Source organism: Gadus macrocephalus, chromosome 14 (assembly GCF_031168955.1).
Source record: "Gadus macrocephalus chromosome 14, ASM3116895v1".
In the NCBI taxonomy this organism is placed as follows: domain Eukaryota; kingdom Metazoa; phylum Chordata; class Actinopteri; order Gadiformes; family Gadidae; genus Gadus; species Gadus macrocephalus.
The window spans coordinates 23,152,259-23,174,158 of NC_082395.1; the positions used below are offsets into that span (position 1 = coordinate 23,152,259).

Genomic DNA, 21,900 nt, shown 5'->3' on the forward strand with positions numbered 1-21,900 from the left:
CAGTTGCTTTTTCTTGGCTGCTTACCAAAACAGTCATAAAGTACTCTGTCAAAACCCTACAACATATTTCTGTGTGCAGGTGGCTAGGATACTTGTGGTGTGTTTCAGTTTCAAAAGCCCGGCCTAGATCGTATTCATGCATGACTCGAGTAATGCTGTTCATCTCTGTTACACTTTCATGGCTTACTTTCCATACGGAGGCCTACATCTAGATAGTTTCTGGTCTTGTTTTGGTGGGATTAAGTTAAGTAGAGAGGGTCTGCACTCAGGATCACCTAACCTGGAGATCATAGCAGAACACTCTCCCCTTCTGAAGGGCTGATGAAATGAATCGGAAAGCCCGTAATTACAGCTACAGTGTGGAAGGGATTCACAGGCTTGTGTCAGTCCGTGTTTACCCTACAGATGGACAGAGTCTAGCTCTCTCTGGGACTCCTGCACATAACCTTATAAAGAAATCCATATTGCAGCACTTGTCTAACTGGTTCCACAAAATCCATACGTGAAAAATGTGTAATTCTCCTCAGTCACTAAATGTATGAAGGTATTTATTTATGACTTTGATTATTGGATACACATGGTCAGAAACATGCGTCAGAGGCGCCCACATTACATCATGACGGAAACGCGTTCTGTTTTGAGTTTCCTCCCCGCTGGCCGGTCTCCGTGGCGTCGCCGTCCGCCCGCGCTCTGACTCACGGCGGGCGGAGGATCAAAGACACTCAGGGGAACTTCTCCTTCTGTTGTTCTAGGGAAACAGAATGGATCCATTGTGTTTGTTTCTCTCCCTGGTGTTGGATGCCGCGGCCCTGCGTCGTGTAGCCAGCTGAACGGCTTTGTGGGTCTTATGTCACCGCCCCCCATGGCTCACCTGGGGAGAAGCACGGCGTCGACGCACACAGAATAAACACTCTTCTGCTGTAGTCACACCGGTGTGTTGGTTTTAAAATAGGCAAGCTTCTGAAACCACTTCGCTCTCGTTGGGCTGTTTCCTTTGAATGAGAAACAAACAGATGCTATGCTTTCTGCTTCTGGATGTAATGCAGCCTTAGATTATCATTTGTTCTCATTTAAATACTCGTTTGCATATCTCGGTCTAAAGCATGCCACCCGTTCCACGGAGAGAATGCCACCTGCTCTTGTTCAGAGACAGAAGGACCGGGTGTCAATCACGTGGGGGTCCGTGGGGTCATCTTTTTAACGTACGTTTTTTTCACCAGGAAGGAAGTGGGCATCTGTGCGCTGACGGCGTGGTGTTGAACTTCCTGCTCTCATGGGGTCAGAGTTGACACGGTGTCTGCATCCACTCGAGGGGGAAATGGGGAGACGGTAGATAACGTCAGAGCTGTAGCGTCCTCCATTCAACGGGGTTACTGTCATTTACATAATGTGACATGTGTACCCTTTCATTAGCATATCATTTCATGGAGTCATGGAGACTGAAACACGCTTTCTTTATTTCTGTACCGCTCATGAACCTGACGATTCCCTGCTAATCATCTCACGCTCAGGCGCGTGCCTTCCATATGGGCAGGTGGGGCGGCGAACTCCCCGCAAATAATAATGGTAATTGTGATAATGGTAATGTCATAATGGTCGTATTCTAGGACTGTTGTTTAAAATCGAATTACTCCGCCTGTATCTTTCGGCATTGAAGCCTATTTATTTATTTATTTCAGCAGGTATTTAAATTGTATACCTGATTTCATACCTGATTTAAACAGCCGTTATTGAGAAATACCTGATTTCAAAAGTTGTTATTGAGAGATTTGCACACATCGTCGGGCCAAGTTCCTAATCGAAGGTCTGCTTGATTGATGACTTGTATTACTACTTTTCATGTGTTTGCAATGCACTGCTAAACCTTTTGTTAAATTGTTGTTAGATTGTTAAAATAAAATATGGAAGAAATAACTTCCCTATAATGTTGAATTTGTCCTTTGAAATTTTTGACTTTGCAGAGTTGGTATTTCCATTGCACATGGGCTATTCTAATTAGCCCGACATCATATGACGAGTGTTGCGGATGGCACTTCAAAAGCGTGCAGTAACATTAGGGTATTAGTTTATTTTTAATTCTTACTCACAATTAGTTTAGTTAACATGTTTTAATGTAGCTCAAAATATACATGTTAAAAATATATATAAATTGTGGGTGTGGTCACACGCCAGTAGTTTCTGCCCCACCGAAATGAAGGGGCACCGCACGCTACTGCTCACGCCTCAATCCCACCTGAGGAAGAGGAAAGGAAAGGTGTGAAGAAGGATGATGGGGAAGGTGTGAGGAAGGATGAAAGGAAAGCTGTGAGGAGTGGAGGCTGCGTTCCTCCTGCCGGCAGTGCTGTGTCCTTGTGTGTTTCTCTGCATTTCCTCATGTGTAGAAGGCCTTCTGCACATGAGGAAATGCAGAGAAACACACAACTCCTGTGTTGTTGACCCTCTGAGAGCTTGTCCCCGTGGCGGCCTGCTCAGAGCGCTGCTCAGGACGTGTTGACGCCGTGTTTCCAGTGCGCGCGCGGGGAGCTGATTCTTCATATTTGCATACCCAGTAGGTCACATTTCCATATCTCCGCTGCCTGCTTTCCCTCACTGCCGCTGAAGGACAATACCAGCGCTGTGCTCGGACGCGGCCGGCTCACGGAAGGAGAAAAGAACAGCCAATGTGCCGTCTGTCCGCACCAAGCCGTCCGTCAGCTGACGCCTCCTTCATCAAAGCGCTGCTTCTCTGCCGGCGGCCGGTCCGTTTGGGCTCGCGGCCCGGGACAGCGTCATCGGTGCCCACCAGAGATTGGCGATCGGTTGCGGGGGGGGCATACTCTGGGGCAGCACATAGATAGTCCTCCGGCCAGCCTTATTGATCAATAAAGACATGTAACTGTAAAACCGCTAAATGTGGTGGATTGTTTAAGGCATTTAGAAGACTCTTTTATCCAAAGGAACAAGTAAGTCTTGAGTGTTTAGCGGGAGGTGGGGAGCGACTCTGCGGTCCTGACATCGGCATGGAACGCAGAGTCCCTAAGAGAAATTCAAAAAGATTTGTATGCAGTATTTGTTTGTTTGTTTACATATTTTTGTGTGCAATGGGGGAGGAAGTATTATGGTGTGAGGTGAAATGTACTTGGCACAACAGAGTTCTTCATTATTGCTGCAGTTCCCCCTGAATCCGATCGGTCTGAATCATCTCCGATAATTAATGTGTTAACGTGGAATTTGAAGCCCTATCTACGTCCACGGTGTATTCTTCCTCTCTGTTCGCCTCGTTGCTGTAGTGTTCTCCATGAATATAGACAGAAATGTCAAATTGTCATATGGTTGTCTGGTGTTATTTTCCCAGTGACATGATTGAGTTTGAATATCGACTTGTTGTCCTGCGTGTCTCGCTTGTTGTTCAGTGTTCAAAGCTGTCGGAACGTTACTACTCAAAACCGTATGCAAAAACCCCAGAGTCTGAAGGTTTCCACGATTGTATTTCTACACAGAACACGAGAGGATTGTGAGCAATGCCCCAGCAATATCATGTAGTGGAGGATACAAACTTTTCAACATTTATGTTTGTTCGACATCGTGTGTGGTAGTAATAATCTAGAGGACTGGAGCCAAGTACTAAACAGTTCTACAATATTACAAAACTATGATGTAATATAGTACTTCATATTAAAGTCGTAATAGAATAGCCAGTTTCTAAACACTTCTGTGTGTGACCTATATTTACTAACTATTTTCATTCATTAAGTTGAGTGGGTGTTGTCAGATCCCGTTGTGTGTGTGTGTGTGTGTAGGTTTGGTGTGAACGTTTGTATGGTGTGTGTCCCCAGTTGCAGGCCTCACCACAAGCTCTAAAGGAAGTCAGTCATCAATGTGTCAAACACACACACACACTGTTTTTCACACTTTCTGCCTGCGGTGTGGACGCACACCACAGCTATTTACCAAAACAGGCAATAGAATGCTTTCTACCAGGCTGCTGGCTGTTTTAGGATTAACGATGTTTACTCTTTTATTTCAGTTTCGGGTCAGAGGACCCATGTTGGAAATCTACAGTAGTGTGCCTTGATGGCGTCATTCATACTGTGAGTCAAAGGAATTATCATGATGTATGGGGTGTATATGTTTTCATAGGAAATATGTTGCATGTTAATATGAGTACCCCATCTTCTAAAAGTGCACATGCATCACAAAATGTGTTTATTAATTGTGTGTCGCTCATCAATCCAATGTATCATCTGTCAACCATGCTATCGAATTGTTCCATATTGGATATGGGACTGAAGTTACTTCCTGTATATGCAATAGGAGTCTCTTGGTTCAATATATATTCGGTTCCTCCTACTCGAGTACAATTTAGCTGGGGAAACAACCGGGCCATTCTATGCCTAACCCCGTTAGCTGAGACAAAAGCAGATTGATGAGAAATGACAAACCCGTGAGATTTGTTTGGTATTTTGAACCGTAAGCACTTTGCTTCCCGGCCTTCATATGTTTGCTTGACGCACCGAGCTTTGGGAATGTCATTAACTGGCACGTATTGAATGGCTGTCTATGGCCGAGTGTGACAGCCCCTACAGTGTTGTCACTAGGGATTGTAAATTACATTTCCTCCTGGAATTCGAGCGTCTGCTGTCGTCGGTGTAGCCGAGCAGACGCACAATTTAAATAAATCAGGAGAAATAAAACTGAAGCCCGACTCGATTCCCCGTTTTGTGTGCAGTGCCGCTCTGCCGTGAGTTCGGCCCCATTCCACATGAAACGGGGCGATTAGGGGCCCCGCTGTCCCCCGAGAGGATAAGGATGCACCCTGCACCCCCAGCGGCCGGCTGGGCCAGCAGGGGCCCTTTGTAGGATCATCTGGGGCTCCTGGCCCGTGCCTCACACCTAAACACTCGCATCAACCACGGGCACCGCCTCACCCGGAGCAGCGTTCACGTCTCCTAATCTAGTGTTTCATCTTCCTGCTCCCTTATGGGATCCCATTATTCCCGTTATAGACTCTTTTTTGGTTTCTTTCAATATTTGATGCATCCAGACTAGGACAGGAAAGCCATCCTTTGGGGACGGTGGTTGCCATACTCAACACCGTATCCTTCTGCTCTCTAACGGTGAGGAGGGGGCTCTCAGGCAGACGCTGGAGACCTGCTTTTGGTTATTCCTGTTGATGGTTTCATCCGTCGTCGTTCATGGCCATTAGGGATGTGGTTATATTGCACCTCATGTGAAAGGGTTTCTGTGTTTGGTCGATATGTCAGTAGGTCAAAGGTGAAGCTCTTGTATGGTGGTCAAATATCGCTCTTTGAATAGTCTCACTACACAACAGAAGTATTCTCATTGACCCAGATGTTGTAAACGGTAAATCTGAATGCTTTAAAGTTCAGTCCTGATCAGGGTTCTCTGATGAATCGTTCACCTTTTTGAAAATGCAGACGTATATAAACAAAGCAAAGCACAGTACCATGGTAGACTGCAGCAGAGCGGAAGATAAATGGATCTGTTTTGAGTGGAGCTGGCCACCAACATCCGGCTGAGGCTGAACTATTGGCCCCGCTAATGACCGTTATCTGGAACCACCGCGGAGGCTTTGCCGCGGCTCAGAGCGGGGCCCTGCTGAATCACAGCCCTGCCTGCTCCCTACAGCTGTTGTAGTGGTTGCCATGGCGCTGTGGCCACGCAGTCTCCCGGTGTCGTCGTGCGGACGGTGATGATAACAAAGGGAGCGGGCTGCTGGCACTGCAGTCCTGCCAGCTGTAGTAACACGTCGGGCCCATTGAGCACATCACCGTGGGTTGCAGCGCGCACTCACGCACACACGCACGTACTCACGCAAGCACACGCACGCACACGCACTCGCATACGATCACTCGCGCACGCATTCACACACGCACATCCTCTTATTCTCTCACGCACATACACAATCACATATGCACTCATACATGCACATGCTCGCATACGCCCTTGCATACGCACACACTCACACCCACTTTCACAATCATATACACAAATAATTACGCACAAACAAACACGCGCTCAGTGGCCGAGCCATAAGCCACTTGATTGACTGCCTCAGAGTGCGGGGGAGAAGTGAGCGTAATGCAGCGGCTCTCTCCTCGCCTCCGGGGGTTTCTCCTGCCGACGAGGGACGCGATAAGAATAGCCTTCCCTGTTCCCCTCCTCCCATTGGCTGGAGCCTCGCTGTGGGCTGGTGAGCAGCATCGCCGTGGAGACGCCAACGTCCGCTCCTCCTCCTCTCCATCCTGTAAACTCCCCCCCCCTCCTCCTTAACACTGCAGTGGCCTCCAGAGAGGAGGGGGTAAGCCATGTGCCAAACCATCGCCACAATCCAGTCCTGACCCGTTCTGTGGAAACCACAACGGGGTCGGTGAGAAAGTCTCTGTCCGTGACACATTCGATCTAATGATGACGGGCTGGAGGTTACGTTTGGAACGGTTGTGGGAACTTCCAGTCAGAACTGGTGTCAGCGCTGTTGCAAACATGTGTTTGATGCTCATAGATGACATCATCTGTTTTTTGTGCTAGTTTGTGTTTTCTGCCTGGTAAAGAGACGTTCTTTGTCTCCGCCGAAGAGAGCGGTCCTAGCCGGGGCTAAATTTGGTTGTCGCGGACTCTGCAATTAGGCCCCTTCCTGTTCCTGTGCAGGATGTGGCAGCGCTGTTAGCCGGGTCGGGGACGCGATCAGGGAAGGCCAGCGAGCCCAGGGTGCCTTAGCGAACACCAGCTATTGTTGTTGTGTTTTCAGACATCCACACATGGAAGTCGTTTGCTCTCGGCACACGACTGACAAATTAAATGAACATCCCCTATTGGAATGTATAAGTCCTACAAAACACTGGTGGCTTTGGAGTGGGACGAACGCAGGTCTCTAAACACGGCGACATGAAGGCTGTGATACAATCGGGGAGGCGGATCAAAGCGCGTTTACGCTGTGATTAGGGTGGAACACTTTGACCCAGAGGAAACGCTGGAATCTAAACTGTATGAGTGCATTTCATGTCCTAATGTGAGCAGAAGTGTTCAGCCTCCAGCTTAACATTGGCGAGAACGTCGGCCGGTGAAAGAGCAGGACCCCTCCCCCTTGATGGAGCACACTGGATCACCGTGGATTGTAATACAGGAAATGCCGCGCACACGCAATCGGAAAATGTGTGTGAGCCACTTCCCCTTTCGCTGCCTTGTGTTCTCTGTGCCTGTGGGAAGGGAGATGGGGGGAGAAGATTGGTCCGCAGCCAGCAGAGAAACATCAGAACACAAGCATATTCTCCTACACAAAGTCTTCTTGATATGCTGCCTTGCTAAACCTTGCAGTGGGCTATATACTTCAAAATGCCATGGTGGCAGGTTGTGATATTTATTTTTGATTATTTTTCCTTTATTTAACCAGGTGAAGATATTGAAATCTCTATTACAAGGGAGCCCTTGACTGCTGGCCGACACAATGCTTTCAGTATATGACCATGTGCTCACTCTGTGCGCTGTTTGTTTAGCGATAACATGACCGTTTAAATCCAAAAGTACCAGGAAGTTACCAGGAGTAAACCGCTGGGAAAAGGACACACTACTAGGAGTCATGTGGTGTTGTCGGCTAATCGTTGTTGACGTAATGTGACGTTAAGCAGTGGTTGTACGAAAGTGGTACACAAAAAGGCTTGTCATGGCAGACCTGGTTTCCAAATCGGAAGTATAGTTAAGCCATTTATCCACAATGTTACTCAAATAGTGTTATCGTCTCCCCTCCATCCCTTCATGCACTATAGTCCCACTTGAAGCCCCTTCAGGTGAAGCATGGCTCTGCGCCTCTCCCCCGATACACACGACAGCAGACCCTATCAGCCTCGGAGGGAGAGGCTTGTCTCTATCCAGGCTACACCGACTCCCCCTTCATACAGATACACTCCAAGGTCACCTCTCCAAAATACACCCTTCTGTTTTAGAGAGGAGGGAGGGAGGAGGAGGAGGGGGAGGGGGAGGAGAGGGAGGGAGGGTAGCGGAGGGAGGGGAGGAGGAGGAGGACTGGGAAGGGGAGAAGAGAATGCAGGGGGGGAGAGTGGAAAGGCAGGGGGAGGAGGGGAGATGAGGAGGAGGAGGGGGGGGGGGGGGGGCGGGTAGCGGGGGCTGCTGAACACTACTGAGAGGCTCCTAGTGGAGAGCAGAGTTAAGCTCCGTCGCTGCAATGCCTGATCCTACATACTAAGAAGTGGGTCCATGTATGCTCGGCTGTTATGTTGTCCTCCTCCAGGGAAGCACAGTGATAGTGTTTCTGATGCATCATTAGAAATGTTGCTGCTGCAGCACTAATGGACGTTTGTGAACAATCAACGCTTCTATCTGTTAATGCCTGTGCCTGCGGTGTCTCTTGGCCCCGAGCGGACTGGATCCTAACCCCCTCCTCCTCCTCTTGTGTCCCCAGCTCCCATGGTACCTGCTGACCAGTGAGCCCGAGTGTGGACGCCCCCCCCCCCCCCCCCCACCCTGCGTCATGTCTGGGGTCCAGGTGAGAGAGGAGGGGGGCTTCAGTCCCTCCCGTGTGTTTGTCGTCCTCGCTGGATGGAGCCATTGTGCGGCCGGCTGGGCTCACATGCTTCCGTCTGCACACCGCCTGCCTTTGCATGATCTCCATTAGACATGTAACCAGACTTTATGAGGCTCTGTCAGTCTGGGGATTTAGCTCTGTCCCAGCCTCACTCTGTTAGACAAAGGGGCCGAACATACACACGCAAACATACATTGGGATCCAATAACAATCAGCATACCAATCTAACCAAATGAATGAAAATATGTTGTAAATATACAGAAGGACACACACACACACACACACACACACACACACACACACACACACACACACACACACACACACTCATTTACATACATAACACAGTCTGGGGGAATACTTGATTCTGATTGGCTGCAGGTTGTGCATTAACCCCTTATATACGGACACCTGCTAAGTAGTTCCAGTCAGATTGTCTGTTCAGCCTTCAAAACGAGAGGTGGTAAATTGTGAAATATTTACCACCGGTTAATATGAAGGTAACGCCGAGTCTGAGTGCATATATATATATATATATATATATATATATATATATATATGCACTCACAGACTCTGCGTTACCTTCATATTAACCGTCTCTGAGCCAAAGCCTCCGTTGTCTCCGCCTTACCTTCACACATAATTACACATTAGCATCCTAGCTGTTGCTCTTCCCCTGGGCCAATTAAAGACTCCACGGCAACAAAAAGAGCAAGCTCTCGCTGTCGGATCAGGCCAATAGTACGGGTAACCAATGGCAACCGCCTCCCAAGGTCAGAGACGCTCCACACTGAGGGGAGTAGAGCCCGCCTTTAAATTGAGACACATCTGTTCTCTGAAAGAGGGTGAAAATAGACCCGGGCCAGAATAAATGATTAATCTCACGTTGTACTCAAGAGGTATTTCTCACACATTAATATATATAAATGAACGTCTTCCTATGAATTCATAAACGGTACGATTTAGATCCAACTGAGGTTAATTATGCCTCTGTGTGGTTAAAGGCTATGTTATATGAAAGATAATGTTATTCTTTTACTATACTCATCATATTTGACACTACGAACCGTCCCTGTATGATTTGTTCATGTGTGTAACATAGTGCTTCTAAACAAAGCTAAACAATATGCATCCATGTATCGCCCACCTGAATGGAAACCCTGTTCAGGAAGGCCCACATGCTCGGCCCCTCAGAGCCCCGTGCTGACGTCTGTCTGGTGACGTCTGTCTGGTGTTCCCCTCAGGTGCCGTGGTCCACTGGCACAGAGTGTGTAGCTAAGTACAACTTCCAGGCCACCAACGAACAGGACCTCCCCTTCGCCAAGGGAGACGTGCTGACCATCATCGGAGTCACCAGGGTGAGCGAGGCCCATTCACACGCGCAGATTTCACCCACGCAGATTTCACCCTCGCATAGACCCCGGTCAGACCCTCTCCCTGGTCCCTGGAGAGACCGGGGTGCCAGCTAGAGAGCGAACTGTTTACTGATTTACTGTAGTCAGAGAAAACCCTTCTCCAAAGTGACTTCCAGGGAAATCAGGCACAGTAGTAGTTAGTTATTTGGTTAGTTAGTTTGTTAGTAGGGGTAAGTAGGTGATAGGCATTGCTCAAGGACGCTTGCTAGTAGACTGGCGTAACTGTGGATTGAAGCAATACTCTTTGCCTGATAGTCGGCTGTAACCCTACGTTTGAGTAAATACCCGCCAGTGCAGTGTAAGTTCAAGTTTAGCTACAGCTAAAAGTGTGTGGCTCTGTCTCACTGTTTCTCTCGGTCTATCTCTCCGTCTCTCTCTCCGTCTCTCTCTCCGTCTCTCTCTCTCTCTCTCTCTCTCCAGGATCCGAACTGGTACCGAGCGAGGAACACGGGGGCCAGAGAGGGCACCATCCCGGCCAACTATGTCCAGAAGAGAGAAGGCGTGAAGTCAGGAGGAAAGCTCAGCCTCATGCCGTGAGTTCCCCTGAACCCTGACCCCCACTCTCCTGGCCTCAAAGCCAATCCCAGCTGATTACCAGACCTGCCACCTATGTTATCTCCTCTAGCCTTCAGGGCTCGGTCCTCTAGTGGGGATGGTGGCTGGGCTGGGTGGGGTTTCCCTGCCCGCTCTGTGTGGGCAGCAGGTGGACTCAAAGGGGGAACTGTAACGACAGGCTTGTGTGAAGGAACCCAAACAGGAAGTGGGAGGGCCGAGTGGTGCAGCTGTGTAACCCTCGCCCTCGTTTCACATCTCCACCAGAGATGGTTGCCACGAAGCTTCTTCTAAAGCTCCGAGCTACATGTTGGAAGGTGACCTATGAGGGGGGCGGGGAGGTCCTCTGAAAGTCGGTCAATGCAGAATGATGGTTTCCATTTAGTACTATTTGGAAAGTGTCAAATGTTAAAGCGTTAACCAACTCGACTGCTAGTGACTATTGGGGTAATTTATATAAATGTAATTTAGTCTGATTAGATCTAGAGAGGGATCCGCTTTCTGTTGATTTAACGGACTCTGCCAGGAGAACACTGAAGCTATCTGGTGATGGATGGTCGATTCCCGTTCAAGACACTCGGTCCAATAGCACACGGGTCAGGCAGCGTGTCGTCATGGCAGCCCACTCCCTGCCCAGGAACCAGCATAGCAAGTGAGTCGTCTCCTGATCATCAAACCCCCGCAGCTGACGTCAGCGCATAGCCGGCCGGTGGTTCCATGGCGGTAGGGGTCAGCGGGGGTCACGGGCCCTGCAGTCACTGCTATTCGCCCGCGGACTGGGTAATGAATTGCTAGCAGATGTGTCTGGGAAGGACCTCTCCCTTTACACGGCCTTACATAATGGCAACAGAGGGGCTCTGTGTGCAGACGGACGCACACTCCCCTCATCTCTCTGGTGCTTCCTGGATATCTCTTATTTCATTAAGCTGCTCTCTATCGCCTCCCTGTGGCGGGGACATCGGGCTTATGGGCGGAGGTTGGCGGGGGGGGGGGGGGGGGTGTGTGTGTAAGGAACAGAATGACAGCGCCCCCATGGTGTCTGGTTCGGTCTCTGGCGTCGCAGACGGTATCCTCGTCCAGTGCCCACTGGGTTGTGTTCCGAGCTGTGAACACGGTGTATCTGATTTGATCCGTGGGGATTTGAGTGGATCATGTGAAAGTGAGCGATCCCACGAGCCAGCTGGGTGCCGGCCCGGTGAGGGGGGAGCAGAAACATGTCGGTCATCGTCGCGGGTTTGCGCTCTGCTTGTGGGTAACTGAGAAACTGAACATATGTAAATGTGCTGTGTTTTGATGGAAAGGTGAACTGGGGGAAATGGCTGTGGAAAAGAGGAAGTTCATGCCTGAGTGGTGACTCAGAAGGCTGGCACTCAAACATTCATCAGTAGCTACGGGCGATGGCTGGGTGTGGTGTGGTGCTGCTGTCGCCGGAGGCCAGGGCTATGGTTTACCTTGTAGCATTGGAGGTAGCAGTGAGCCCCAACGTTCTTGGGCCCCCGCACTTGGGCCCCCGGCTTGGGGCCCACGCTCTGCTCCTCTCTGCTCCTCTCTGCTCCTCTCTGCAGCGCTCTGTCTCTACAGGGCAGAGGAGGAGGAGGAGGAGGAGGAGGAGGAGGAGGAAGAGGAGGAAGCCGGGGAGAATCAATATGGGGAGTTAATTGGCGCCCACTGGCCAGCCGGCCTGTCAGCTGGCCCCCCGTGGGCATGTCTGCCACCGTCTGACCCACGCTGCTGCTGGGGGGCCTGGGTGGCGGGGCCGGTTCACACGTGCTCTCCTCCTCTCGGTGGTCCTTTGATCTCCTCTGCCGGTGGCTCTGGCCTGTGGGGGGGGGGGGGGGGGGGGCCCTCATATTGGATGTGAAGCCAAAACGTTTGAAATGTATATTTAGTAACGTTCGGGATACATATATTATGCATACGGGAAGGAACAAAATGGCAGCTAAAAATATGAGTAAAGGTCAACGTCTAATTCAGGGGAAGAGAGGTGTAACGCAATGTGTGTGGTCAGCGTTCCCAGAAAGCCTTCCACTAATACCCGGTACCGATGGCTGCGGCCCCTCAGGCCACATCACACTGTGATGTTCACTGCTGATTGCGCTGCGTGGCACTGGTGCAGTCGTCTCGCTCGGCTGATATTGCAATACATAAATCACCTGGTGTGGCCGGTCCCGCCCGGGTCGATTCGGAGGTCCGTGGGGGACCGGGGGTCTCCCTGCTGCTGCAGAGGGGGTGTGGGTCTAGACTGCTTTCAAAGCAACCTTGAGAAAAGGATATTCAGCGATAATTTCAGAGCTCCCACCAGACGTCAAACATGGCGACCTTCATCGAAACGGGGATGAAATCCTTAAGAAGTCTCTGTTGACATTTGAACGCATGATTTGATGTGTGATCATAGGGTTACTTCATGCTTGTACGATATATATAGATATATATTTCATTTATTTAATTTATTTATTTATATCCGATCATAGCAATATGAAGCGGAGTTTTACAGAGGAGATTAGATCGCGAATGTTATTGTCCTTTCTTCTTCTTATGCTTCCAAAAGAAGCATAAATTGCTGCTGTGTCTGAGCCTAGCTCCCAGCCGCTACGATGGGGTTAGCCTCGCTCCCAGCCGCTACCGTGGGGTTAGCCTAGCTCTGAGTGTCCTGCCAAACGGGCCCACCGCCGTGTTCCTGTTCGCTTCCTGTTATGGCAGGATAACAGGAAGGGGGAAGCCCCCCCCCCCCCACACATCCCCAGGCTACCTGCCACCTCCGAGGGGGGGGGTTCACCTCTCCTCTCTGAGACGTGTGCGGGGCTCAGTGGCATTTCTGGCAGAAACTCAAACCTTGGATCCAGGGCAACCGAGAACTGGGTTAGCAGTGTTGGTCAGTAGTGTTGGCTCAACGGTACACGGACAGGGACACGCTAGGGCCGACCTGGGGTTCAGACTTGTGTTCTTATTCCTTCTCCTCTTCTTCCTCCTCCTCTTCCTCCCTCTCCTCCTTCTTCTTCCTTCCCCACTCTTCCTTCGACCTCCTCCCTCCTCTCCTCTCCTCTGTCTCCTCCTCTGTCTTCTCCTGCTCATCCTCGCCCTCCTCGCCCTCCTTCTTCCTCCTCCTCCTCCTCCTCTGTCTCCTCCTGCTCCTCCTCCTCCTCCTCCTCCTCCTCCTCCTCCTCCTCCTCTTCCTCCCCAGGTGGTTCCATGGTAAGATCACGAGGGAGCAGGCTGAGCGGCTCTTGTACCCCCCGGAGACGGGCCTGTTCCTGGTGAGGGAGAGCACCAACTACCCGGGCGACTACACCCTCTGCGTCAGCTGCGACAGCAAGGTGGAGCACTACCGCATCATCTACCACAACGGCAAGCTCAGTATCGACGAGGAGGAGTTCTTTGGCAACCTCATGCAGCTCGTGGAGGTGAGAGTCCCGACTGGCTGGCCCCGAAGCCAGCTTTATCCGGTTATGTCTGTCGGTGCCAAATCCCATCCATTCACTCATTCATTCCTTCACTCACTCATTCACCCGTTTTGTGATTTGTTATTTCCATCAGGAGCTAAATCCGCCATCGTTTTTTTTATTCAGGGTTACGGTGATCTTGTTTTTTATGAGTCTTTTATGCAGACTTTGCAGACACTTCTAATCTGATTTTAACGTTGTGTCCGTCTGGGTGATTTTGAAAACACCAGACGTATCCGGGTTAATGTGCTTTGGTCAGGCTGCAGTTAAGGGCAGAGTGCTTTGTTATCTGCCCGTGGCGAAGAAATATTGACCCAGCGTTGACTGGGTCTCGAGTTTGAGGGGTCAGTACTGTTTTTGTTTTTAACATATTTCTTCACTACTGGAATGTAGAAAGGAGAAGAGAAAGAGATTAATTTTCTTCATGGTGGACCAGTACCATGCTCTGCTACACATGTCCTCCCTGTTCCAGAGACCCTTCATCATGTTAACATGCTACACGCGTGTAAAAGGCAACGTTTTACTGCCCTCAGGTTTATAATGTCAGCCGTATTTCTTTGTCACTAAAGGGCACATGTTTGCCCGGGGTCCTCATTATTTTCTTCAATTATATTTCCTGTCACCATGAAAAGAAAATCTGAAATCCCATTTCCGTATTTAACAAGGCATTCCAATGACATTTACATGAACACCGGATTCAAATATTTGATCTTGTTTAAGGCAAACAGCACTTTGGATGGCGTGCTATGAGCGATTTTATCAGTTTCATATTTTAGTTGTATTATCAATTCTAGATTAATCGATGGAAAAGAAACCGGGGGATTGTGGTATTTGTGAAACCTGTATGACCAAAATGGAGCTGTAGTGTTTCTTAAGATTTATATGTAGTCAAGCCGGCTCTTTAAGATCATTCCAGCTGAACCATTGGGCTCACTGGCTCTTTAAGATCATTCCAGCTGAACCATTGGGCTCACTGGCTCTTTAAGATCATTCCAGCTGAACCATTTGGGCTCACTGGCTCTTTAAGATCATTCCAGCTGAACCATTGGGCTCACTGGCTCTTTAAGATCATTCCAGCTGAACCATTTGGGCTCACTGGCTCTTTAAGATCATTCCAGCTGAACCATTGGGCTCACTGGCTCTTTAAGATCATTCCAGCTGAACCATTTGGGCTCACTGGCTCTTTAAGATCATTCTAGCTGAACCATTGGGCTCACTGGCTCTTTAAGGCTGTTGAGATCCGCTCACGTTGCTCTCCCCCTCTGAGAGCGGTGAAGGAGGCAGGGGATCAAAGGGTCTTCCCACCTTACGCAGCAGAAGGCGTTCGCTGGCTCCACGTTGGGCCCCCAGTCCGGGCCCTCACTAGACGTCTGTCGTCTGTCCCCTCTCATTTCCCTTTTCTTTTGTTTCTTGCTTTTTGTTTCTCGCCTCCTGCTGGCCGTATCACCGCCCTTCTCTCGCCCGCCTCCTTTTCATCTCGCTCTTTTCTTCCCGCTCTCCTCCCTTGTCATCTCCGTCTCTGCGCTCCATAGTAGGCTGAGAGTGGATTCCTGGCATTCCTCTTTGTGTCGACGCCGGCCACGCTGCTGTTGCCTAACCGCCCCCCCCCCCCCCCCCCCCTCCCCCCACAATGCAGAGGAACCAGTCCAGGGCTGGGCTGGGTAACACACCCGTCAAGGCAGAGAACCGATACAGGGAGAGGTTCAAGTCTGTTCTCGGGTCGGGGTTATGAACGCAGTCACAGATCCGTTTACCCGCTTCAAAAACCCAAAGTGACGGATGGGAAACTGATTCAAACTGAAAAGTAGTACATACTTATTGTATGTTGTACGCGCTGGCACTTAATGTACACACTTATTGTATGTTGTAGGTCCTGACACTTAAAAATAGTACTCGGCATCGTGTAGCATCTTATCCTAGCTACCATGTATGCGGGGAATGGGTTAACCTAGCAGTTGTTAGTGCTTGGCACTTGGTTCTATGAACTTCCTTACTGTACCGAAAGCGCTATATTGTTCCTCTTCTTCTGACAAATGTACTTGTTGTAAGTCGCTTTGGTTTAAAGCGTCTGCTAAATGCCCTGAATGTAAATGTCAATTACGGTGACGTTGTCTACATTGAGGGGAATTGAGCGTTGTGGAGCCTTCTTTGAGGGTATGACAGGCACCCTGATGTCAGCCCGGCTCTGTGCATTAAGAAGGCGTTGGACATGAAGCGTGAGTGGGTAGCTAGTGGTGAACCGAACAAGACGCTGCTGCTATGAATAATCCTAATGCTACATGGATGTTCTGCTGGAAGCCAGTGTGAAATACAGATTTATTTTACTGCATTTAGATAAACCTTTGGCAACAGTAAGGAACTGGTCTGTGATTATTGATACTGTGCATAATCAGCATCTTGGCAGCGCTGGTCTTAATGACTTGATGTGTAATTGGTGTATATTCTAGAAGGAAGTTCTGTTTCGGCACTCTGCTGCCCACTGGTGGTTAAAACTAAAAGCTACAACATTAACTCATGGAAGCAAGGGGATTACAATTAATTTGTTGCGTCTGTTTAATACTTAAATATCATTAATTTAAGCAGTCCAGTTTATTTAAAAATCTTCTGTTTAAAATCCCAATCAATACATTTAAGAATCAAAGTGTATTTTAAAAACTACTATGGTTTCTTTTATGAATGAATAAGAGGGTAACATTACCACAAGTAATAAATATATTAATATTATACACTGAGGGTTAATTTGCATATCCCCCTGAAATCTTCATGGCACATGAAAGATTTGTAACAGCTACAGAATGTGTGTCCCGGAGCAGAAGGAATCGCTTAAAAGTAGAGCATCATTTCCTTGAATTTCCCACGATTCAGGCTAATGTTTGACTTGGTTTATGATGTAATTTCTACATTTGAAATCTCTGCACACGCGCGGGAGCGTCTCATTAGGGTGGCTGGAAGACTTTATAGAAGACCAAAGCCACGACGCCACCCAGCGCTGCTGCTGTGTTTGAAGACGTTCAACCGCTCCGTTTCACACAGCGGGGCGACGGGCGTCGGGAATCGTACTAAAACGGCGCGCCTTCTTCGACCGGTCCCAGCAGGAAGTCATGGAGCATGAATAACCTAATCCATCCCCCCCTCTCTGCCAGGACGCTAAGCATGGTTCTGGGAGGTGAATGCTACTGCATTAATTAAACATATCACACCGTTGGAGCGCCTGCTTAAGACCCACGATCAATCTCCTGGCTGTTCACTCTGAATTACAACGTCCGCTCGCTCTGTCTCTGTCTCTCTCTCTCTGTCTCCCTCTACCTCTCTGTCTGTCTCTCTCACTTTGTCTGCCTGTCTGTCTGTCTACCTCTCTCTCTCTTTGTCTGTCTACCTATCTCCGCTTTCTCCAAAATCGGTACCTTGCAACAGATTTGTACGTTACTATTGATCCTCCTCTAGATCTTTGAACGTCTTAATTCCTCTCCCGCGCTTCATCTCACCTCCTCCTCCTTGTCTCTTCTTCCCCCCCTCTCCGTGTGTTGGGAAGGGTTCAGTATAGGTGGGGTGGTCTGACACTGGGTCGATAGGTCTGCTTCTATTTTGATCTCGCGTCAATATGAACCTCACACCGCAACGCGACCATCTTTAGAAGGAGGACTGGCTGTGGGCTGATATTGTCGTGGATCCGATGCTGGGGGAGGGAGACAACAGGCCGACCTTTCACCCACTGATCCCATCAATAACCCCCGACCCTCTGCTGGTTGCTGCGTTAATCCCCCCCCCCCCCCCCCCCCCCCCCCCTCTGTGTGGACGACTTTGAGCTCCGATATAGAACAATATACCTACAACGAAATACACACGCACACACACACGCACGCACACACACACTTAAGAACTGTCTGTGGTTAATAAGTCTGCATACAGAACAGAAATTGTGCAGGAAGTGCAAACATCTCCATCTTTACGTCCCAAAGTGCATCATGGCACTTGTAGGCCTGTGCTGTGTTGTGACTCGGCACTATACCACGAAGTGCAGCCTGCGGGCCGTGTCCCCAACGGGCCCCACGTTACTTTGTTCCATTCCTCGTCTTGTACCTTCGTACGCGTCTCCCCCGGTCTCGATGTGCGTCTCCTGAGACCCGTGGAGAGGAGCTGAGGTTCTGCCGAGGTCCTCGCGGCCTCAGGACTAATCCGTCCTGACCCCGCGTCGCTTCAGCTCCGTCCTCCGTCGTCCCAGAGGAACATTGAGTTCACAGCGGCTGCACCTCCACCCAAACCCCACCTCGCTCCCCCCGCCTGTAGAGTCGACCCACCGCGGTGGGCGACACGTCTCCAACAGGGACTGGTGAACTAAATCTGTGTGTGTGTGTGTGTGTGTGTGTGTCCGCAGCACTACACCAAAGACGCCGACGGCTTGTGTACCAAGCTGATCAAGCCCAAGCTGATGGAGGGAACGGTGGCGGCGCAGGACGAGTTCTCCAGGAGTAAGAACGCACACAAACAACTGACACACACAAACACCTGAGACACGCACACACACACAACTGATGCACACACACCTGACGCACACACACACACATGACACACTATCTCCTTGTGCACACACAAATGCACACTTTCACATACACTTGCATCAGGGCGATATGGACCAAAAGTCATTACTCGATATCTTCAAGCAGAATATCGATATAAGATAAATATTTATATTTGTTGACCTGCCCTGCTGATTGGGGGGGGGTTACCGTGGAGCTACTGTTATTACTATAGCCTACCTACCTACCATTTGGATTTACCGTTACTATTCCTACTGTTCGGAATTTAATACAGTTTGATGGTTGAATAAACCGTGGACTAGACACTGCCGAACATTACAATATAATATAATATCACGGCCAAAAGCTGGATGCGCCTCCGGAATATTATGAATCTTATTAGCCTATATATTAATAATAATTATATTATTAATATATCTCCTGACAACGCAAATTATACTATAGATGTTGACGATATCGTCTCGTTCTATAGGCTATCTTCTTTGAAAAAAATATTGATATGTTTCTAATATCGATATATCGCCCAGCCCGATATATCGCCCTGCATCCTCTCGCACGCTTATGCATGCATACAGACACACACACACACTAACCTCAGACTCGCACTGTTCTCGTGCGTGCACAAATGCGCAGGCACACACAAACACGGGCACGCACACACACAATGTCCCGCTTAGAGGTTGGCATGTAAGGGCATATAGAAGGACGCTCTACACACACACAGCTGCCAGGGGTATGGTGCCCTTCCTAAGCTCCACTAACACTAGTCCTCTGGGTAATCAAGGCTTACCCACACGCTGATCTGAGCGGCTGGCGGTCACTAACGTGGTTCTGAAGGGCAGCAGCACCCACCTCTCTCAGACACCGGACTCGCGTACGCTGTCGTCACACACGCTGAATCAATCAAGAGTATTAACCTCTGTGTGATCGCCCCCTTCAGGACACGGAGGGTCTTGGATGACTATTAATCACGTCATCCCCTCTCTCTTCTTCTTTTTCTCTCTCTCTCTCTTTCCTTCTTCTTCTTCTTCTTTCTGTCATTTCACGACAAGCTCGGTTTCCCCGTTAATGGCCGACTGTTGACAGTCTGCCAAGTGAAACTGCAACACCCACCTGTTCAAACCTCTGTCCGTGCTACAGCACATTAAAGCCCCAGCTGATGCTGCAGTTACCCTGAATCAGTCACACTGGATTCTACTGCTTTGCCTGAGAGTCCTGTGAACGTTAACTCTGAGGGGCTACTCGCAGGGCAGTGGTCCACTGGGATGACCCGGCCCCTCCCACTCGGGCCTCCTTACATTAAAAGCCACACCACACACTACGTCTGGAAGATATCCAGAAGATCCCGGCCAGCTTGATGTGTGACATGGCGACCACCGACTGTGTGGTCGCTGTTGGGTTGAACTTCGGAGGCGTGAGGGTCAGTGCTGAGGACTGATGGTTTTTGTCTCTCTCTCTACAGGCGGCTGGTCTCTAAACAGGAAAGAGCTGAAACTCATCCAGACCATCGGCAAAGGAGAGTTCGGAGGTAAAGGCGTGTGCTGGAGCAGGACGGGTTCTGGGGAGAGTTCTGCTTAGTGTCACGACAAACCAAGGGAATATTTACCGTAGGGGTGAGACAGCCGTTACGCTGTTCTGCAGTTCTCACTGCTCCTGCTCAATACCTTCTGCTCTGTTAAGTAGAATGGAGTGTGGGCGGAGGTTGGGGTTATGAACGTTTTCTGAACATTTGCTCGACACTATTAGGTGTGTAATCAGTAAGGCAGATGAGTCGTTGCGGAGAGCCTCCCCCCATCACAGCTTTACCTGGGAGAGCTCAGCTGTACTCAGCTCCGCGTGGATAACAGCGCTTTAAATGTACTCAGCGAGGGTATGAAGGCGTGATTGGGAATCTATGTCAGTTGGCACCTATACCTTTTACGTGTGTGTGTGTGTGTGTGTGTGTGTGTGTGTGTGTGTGTGTGTGTGTGTGTGTGTGTGTGTGTGTGTGTGTGTGTGTGTGTGTGTGTGTGTGTGTGTGTGTGTGTGTCAGACGTCATGGTTGGAGACTACAGGGGGACCAAGGTGGCGGTGAAGTGCATCAAGAACGACGCCACGGCGCAGGCCTTCATCGCTGAGGCCTCCGTCATGACGTAAGACCCCCGCTGACCCCCGCTGTGCTGTGGCCCACTTTAAATACAACCTGTAAACACAAGACCACACACACGGTGGTATCCCTCAGTGAACAGGTTCCTGTCTATACATATTATACTATTCAGTTATTAAACTGTCTTAACACATACACTGTTTAGTTCTTTCAATGAGTTAAGACATATACTATTTAGTTATTCAACTGTCTTAACACATACACTGTTTAGTTTAGTCTTAACATGTGTACTATTTAGTCTCTTAGCGGTCGGTTTTATCCAAATAAACTTAGCAGGAGTTCAGATATGAAGTCCTTCAGACGCTGGTTGGAGTTAGGCCTTTGGTGGGCACTGGTATTCAATCCTAGAACCTTTTACGTCTTGGCGTCAAACACCCTAGCCACTAGACTCACAACCACGTGAAAGGACTTCTGAGTATAGGAATAGCGTGCTGGGATCTCGCTCTTCATGCAGAGATGAGATATCACATCAACAGAAGCGGTAAACAGCTGAAGTGTCTGTTTGTTGTTGTTGTTGTTGGTTCCACCCCTGACCTTTGACCTTGGGGTCTTCCTCCACAAGACAGCTGAGGCACAACAACCTGGTGCAGTTGCTCGGGGTGATAGTGGAGGAGCGGGGCAGTCTCTACATCGTCACGGAGTACATGGCCAAGGTCAGCCCCCCCCCTCCCCCACCACCACCACCAAGCTGCTCTCCTCAGGACGTAGACCAGAACGGACCATCTCCGTCCGTCTAGTTTTCTCTCAAAGTGGGCTAGATTAGGACATTCTGAGTTGTTTACATTTCTGCTTTGACTCTTAGTCCATTGCCCCTCAGAGGTCAGATCCCATGATGGAATCATTTATTTTTCGTTTCAAATAAATCCACGTTATTTTGGCTTATTTTATATAGAAATGTTTAAGGTGGTATACAATAAATGCCATGTAATTTCCCTTTCCTATAGAAACCGTTTAAGGTGGTATAAAGTAGCTCTGGCTGTTGTGTTGTGCGCTGGTATCAGCGGTGACGTGCTCACCCCCGTGCTTCCTGTCCACAGGGCAGTCTAGTGGACTACTTGCGGTCCAGAGGACGGACCGTCCTGGACGGGGACTGCCTACTCAAGTTCTCCCTGTGAGTTCCCTCCCCCCTCCGCCGCTAGACTCTCGCTGGTCGTCTGACCAGCAATCAGTTGTCGGCCGCTCTTTAGAGCCATGGGTCATCGGTTCTTCTGACATGTACATAAGAAAGACTTCTATAGTCCATCGCAATTATCTGCCTGAAGATTCACAG

At 49.5% G+C, this 21,900-nt stretch overlaps 1 protein-coding gene and 1 long non-coding RNA gene across 2 annotated transcripts in view; both read left to right on the forward strand.

Annotated features, from left to right (window-relative positions):
• The window catches only part of LOC132472050 (uncharacterized), a 75,688-nt gene that overhangs the window by 49,655 nt on the left and 4,133 nt on the right, over positions 1-21,900 (forward strand). The window lies entirely within an intron of this gene.
• Positions 1-21,900, forward strand: part of LOC132472047 (tyrosine-protein kinase CSK) — a 37,225-nt gene that overhangs the window by 11,192 nt on the left and 4,133 nt on the right. Inside the window, exons 2-10 of the mRNA XM_060071460.1 lie at positions 8,417-8,500; positions 9,784-9,897; positions 10,375-10,487; positions 13,688-13,907; positions 18,322-18,415; positions 19,947-20,012; positions 20,517-20,616; positions 21,193-21,283; positions 21,668-21,741. Of these exons, the coding sequence (XP_059927443.1) occupies positions 8,486-8,500; positions 9,784-9,897; positions 10,375-10,487; positions 13,688-13,907; positions 18,322-18,415; positions 19,947-20,012; positions 20,517-20,616; positions 21,193-21,283; positions 21,668-21,741 (887 nt within the window). The 5' untranslated portion in view covers positions 8,417-8,485. The remainder of the gene's footprint in view (positions 1-8,416; positions 8,501-9,783; positions 9,898-10,374; positions 10,488-13,687; positions 13,908-18,321; positions 18,416-19,946; positions 20,013-20,516; positions 20,617-21,192; positions 21,284-21,667; positions 21,742-21,900) is intronic.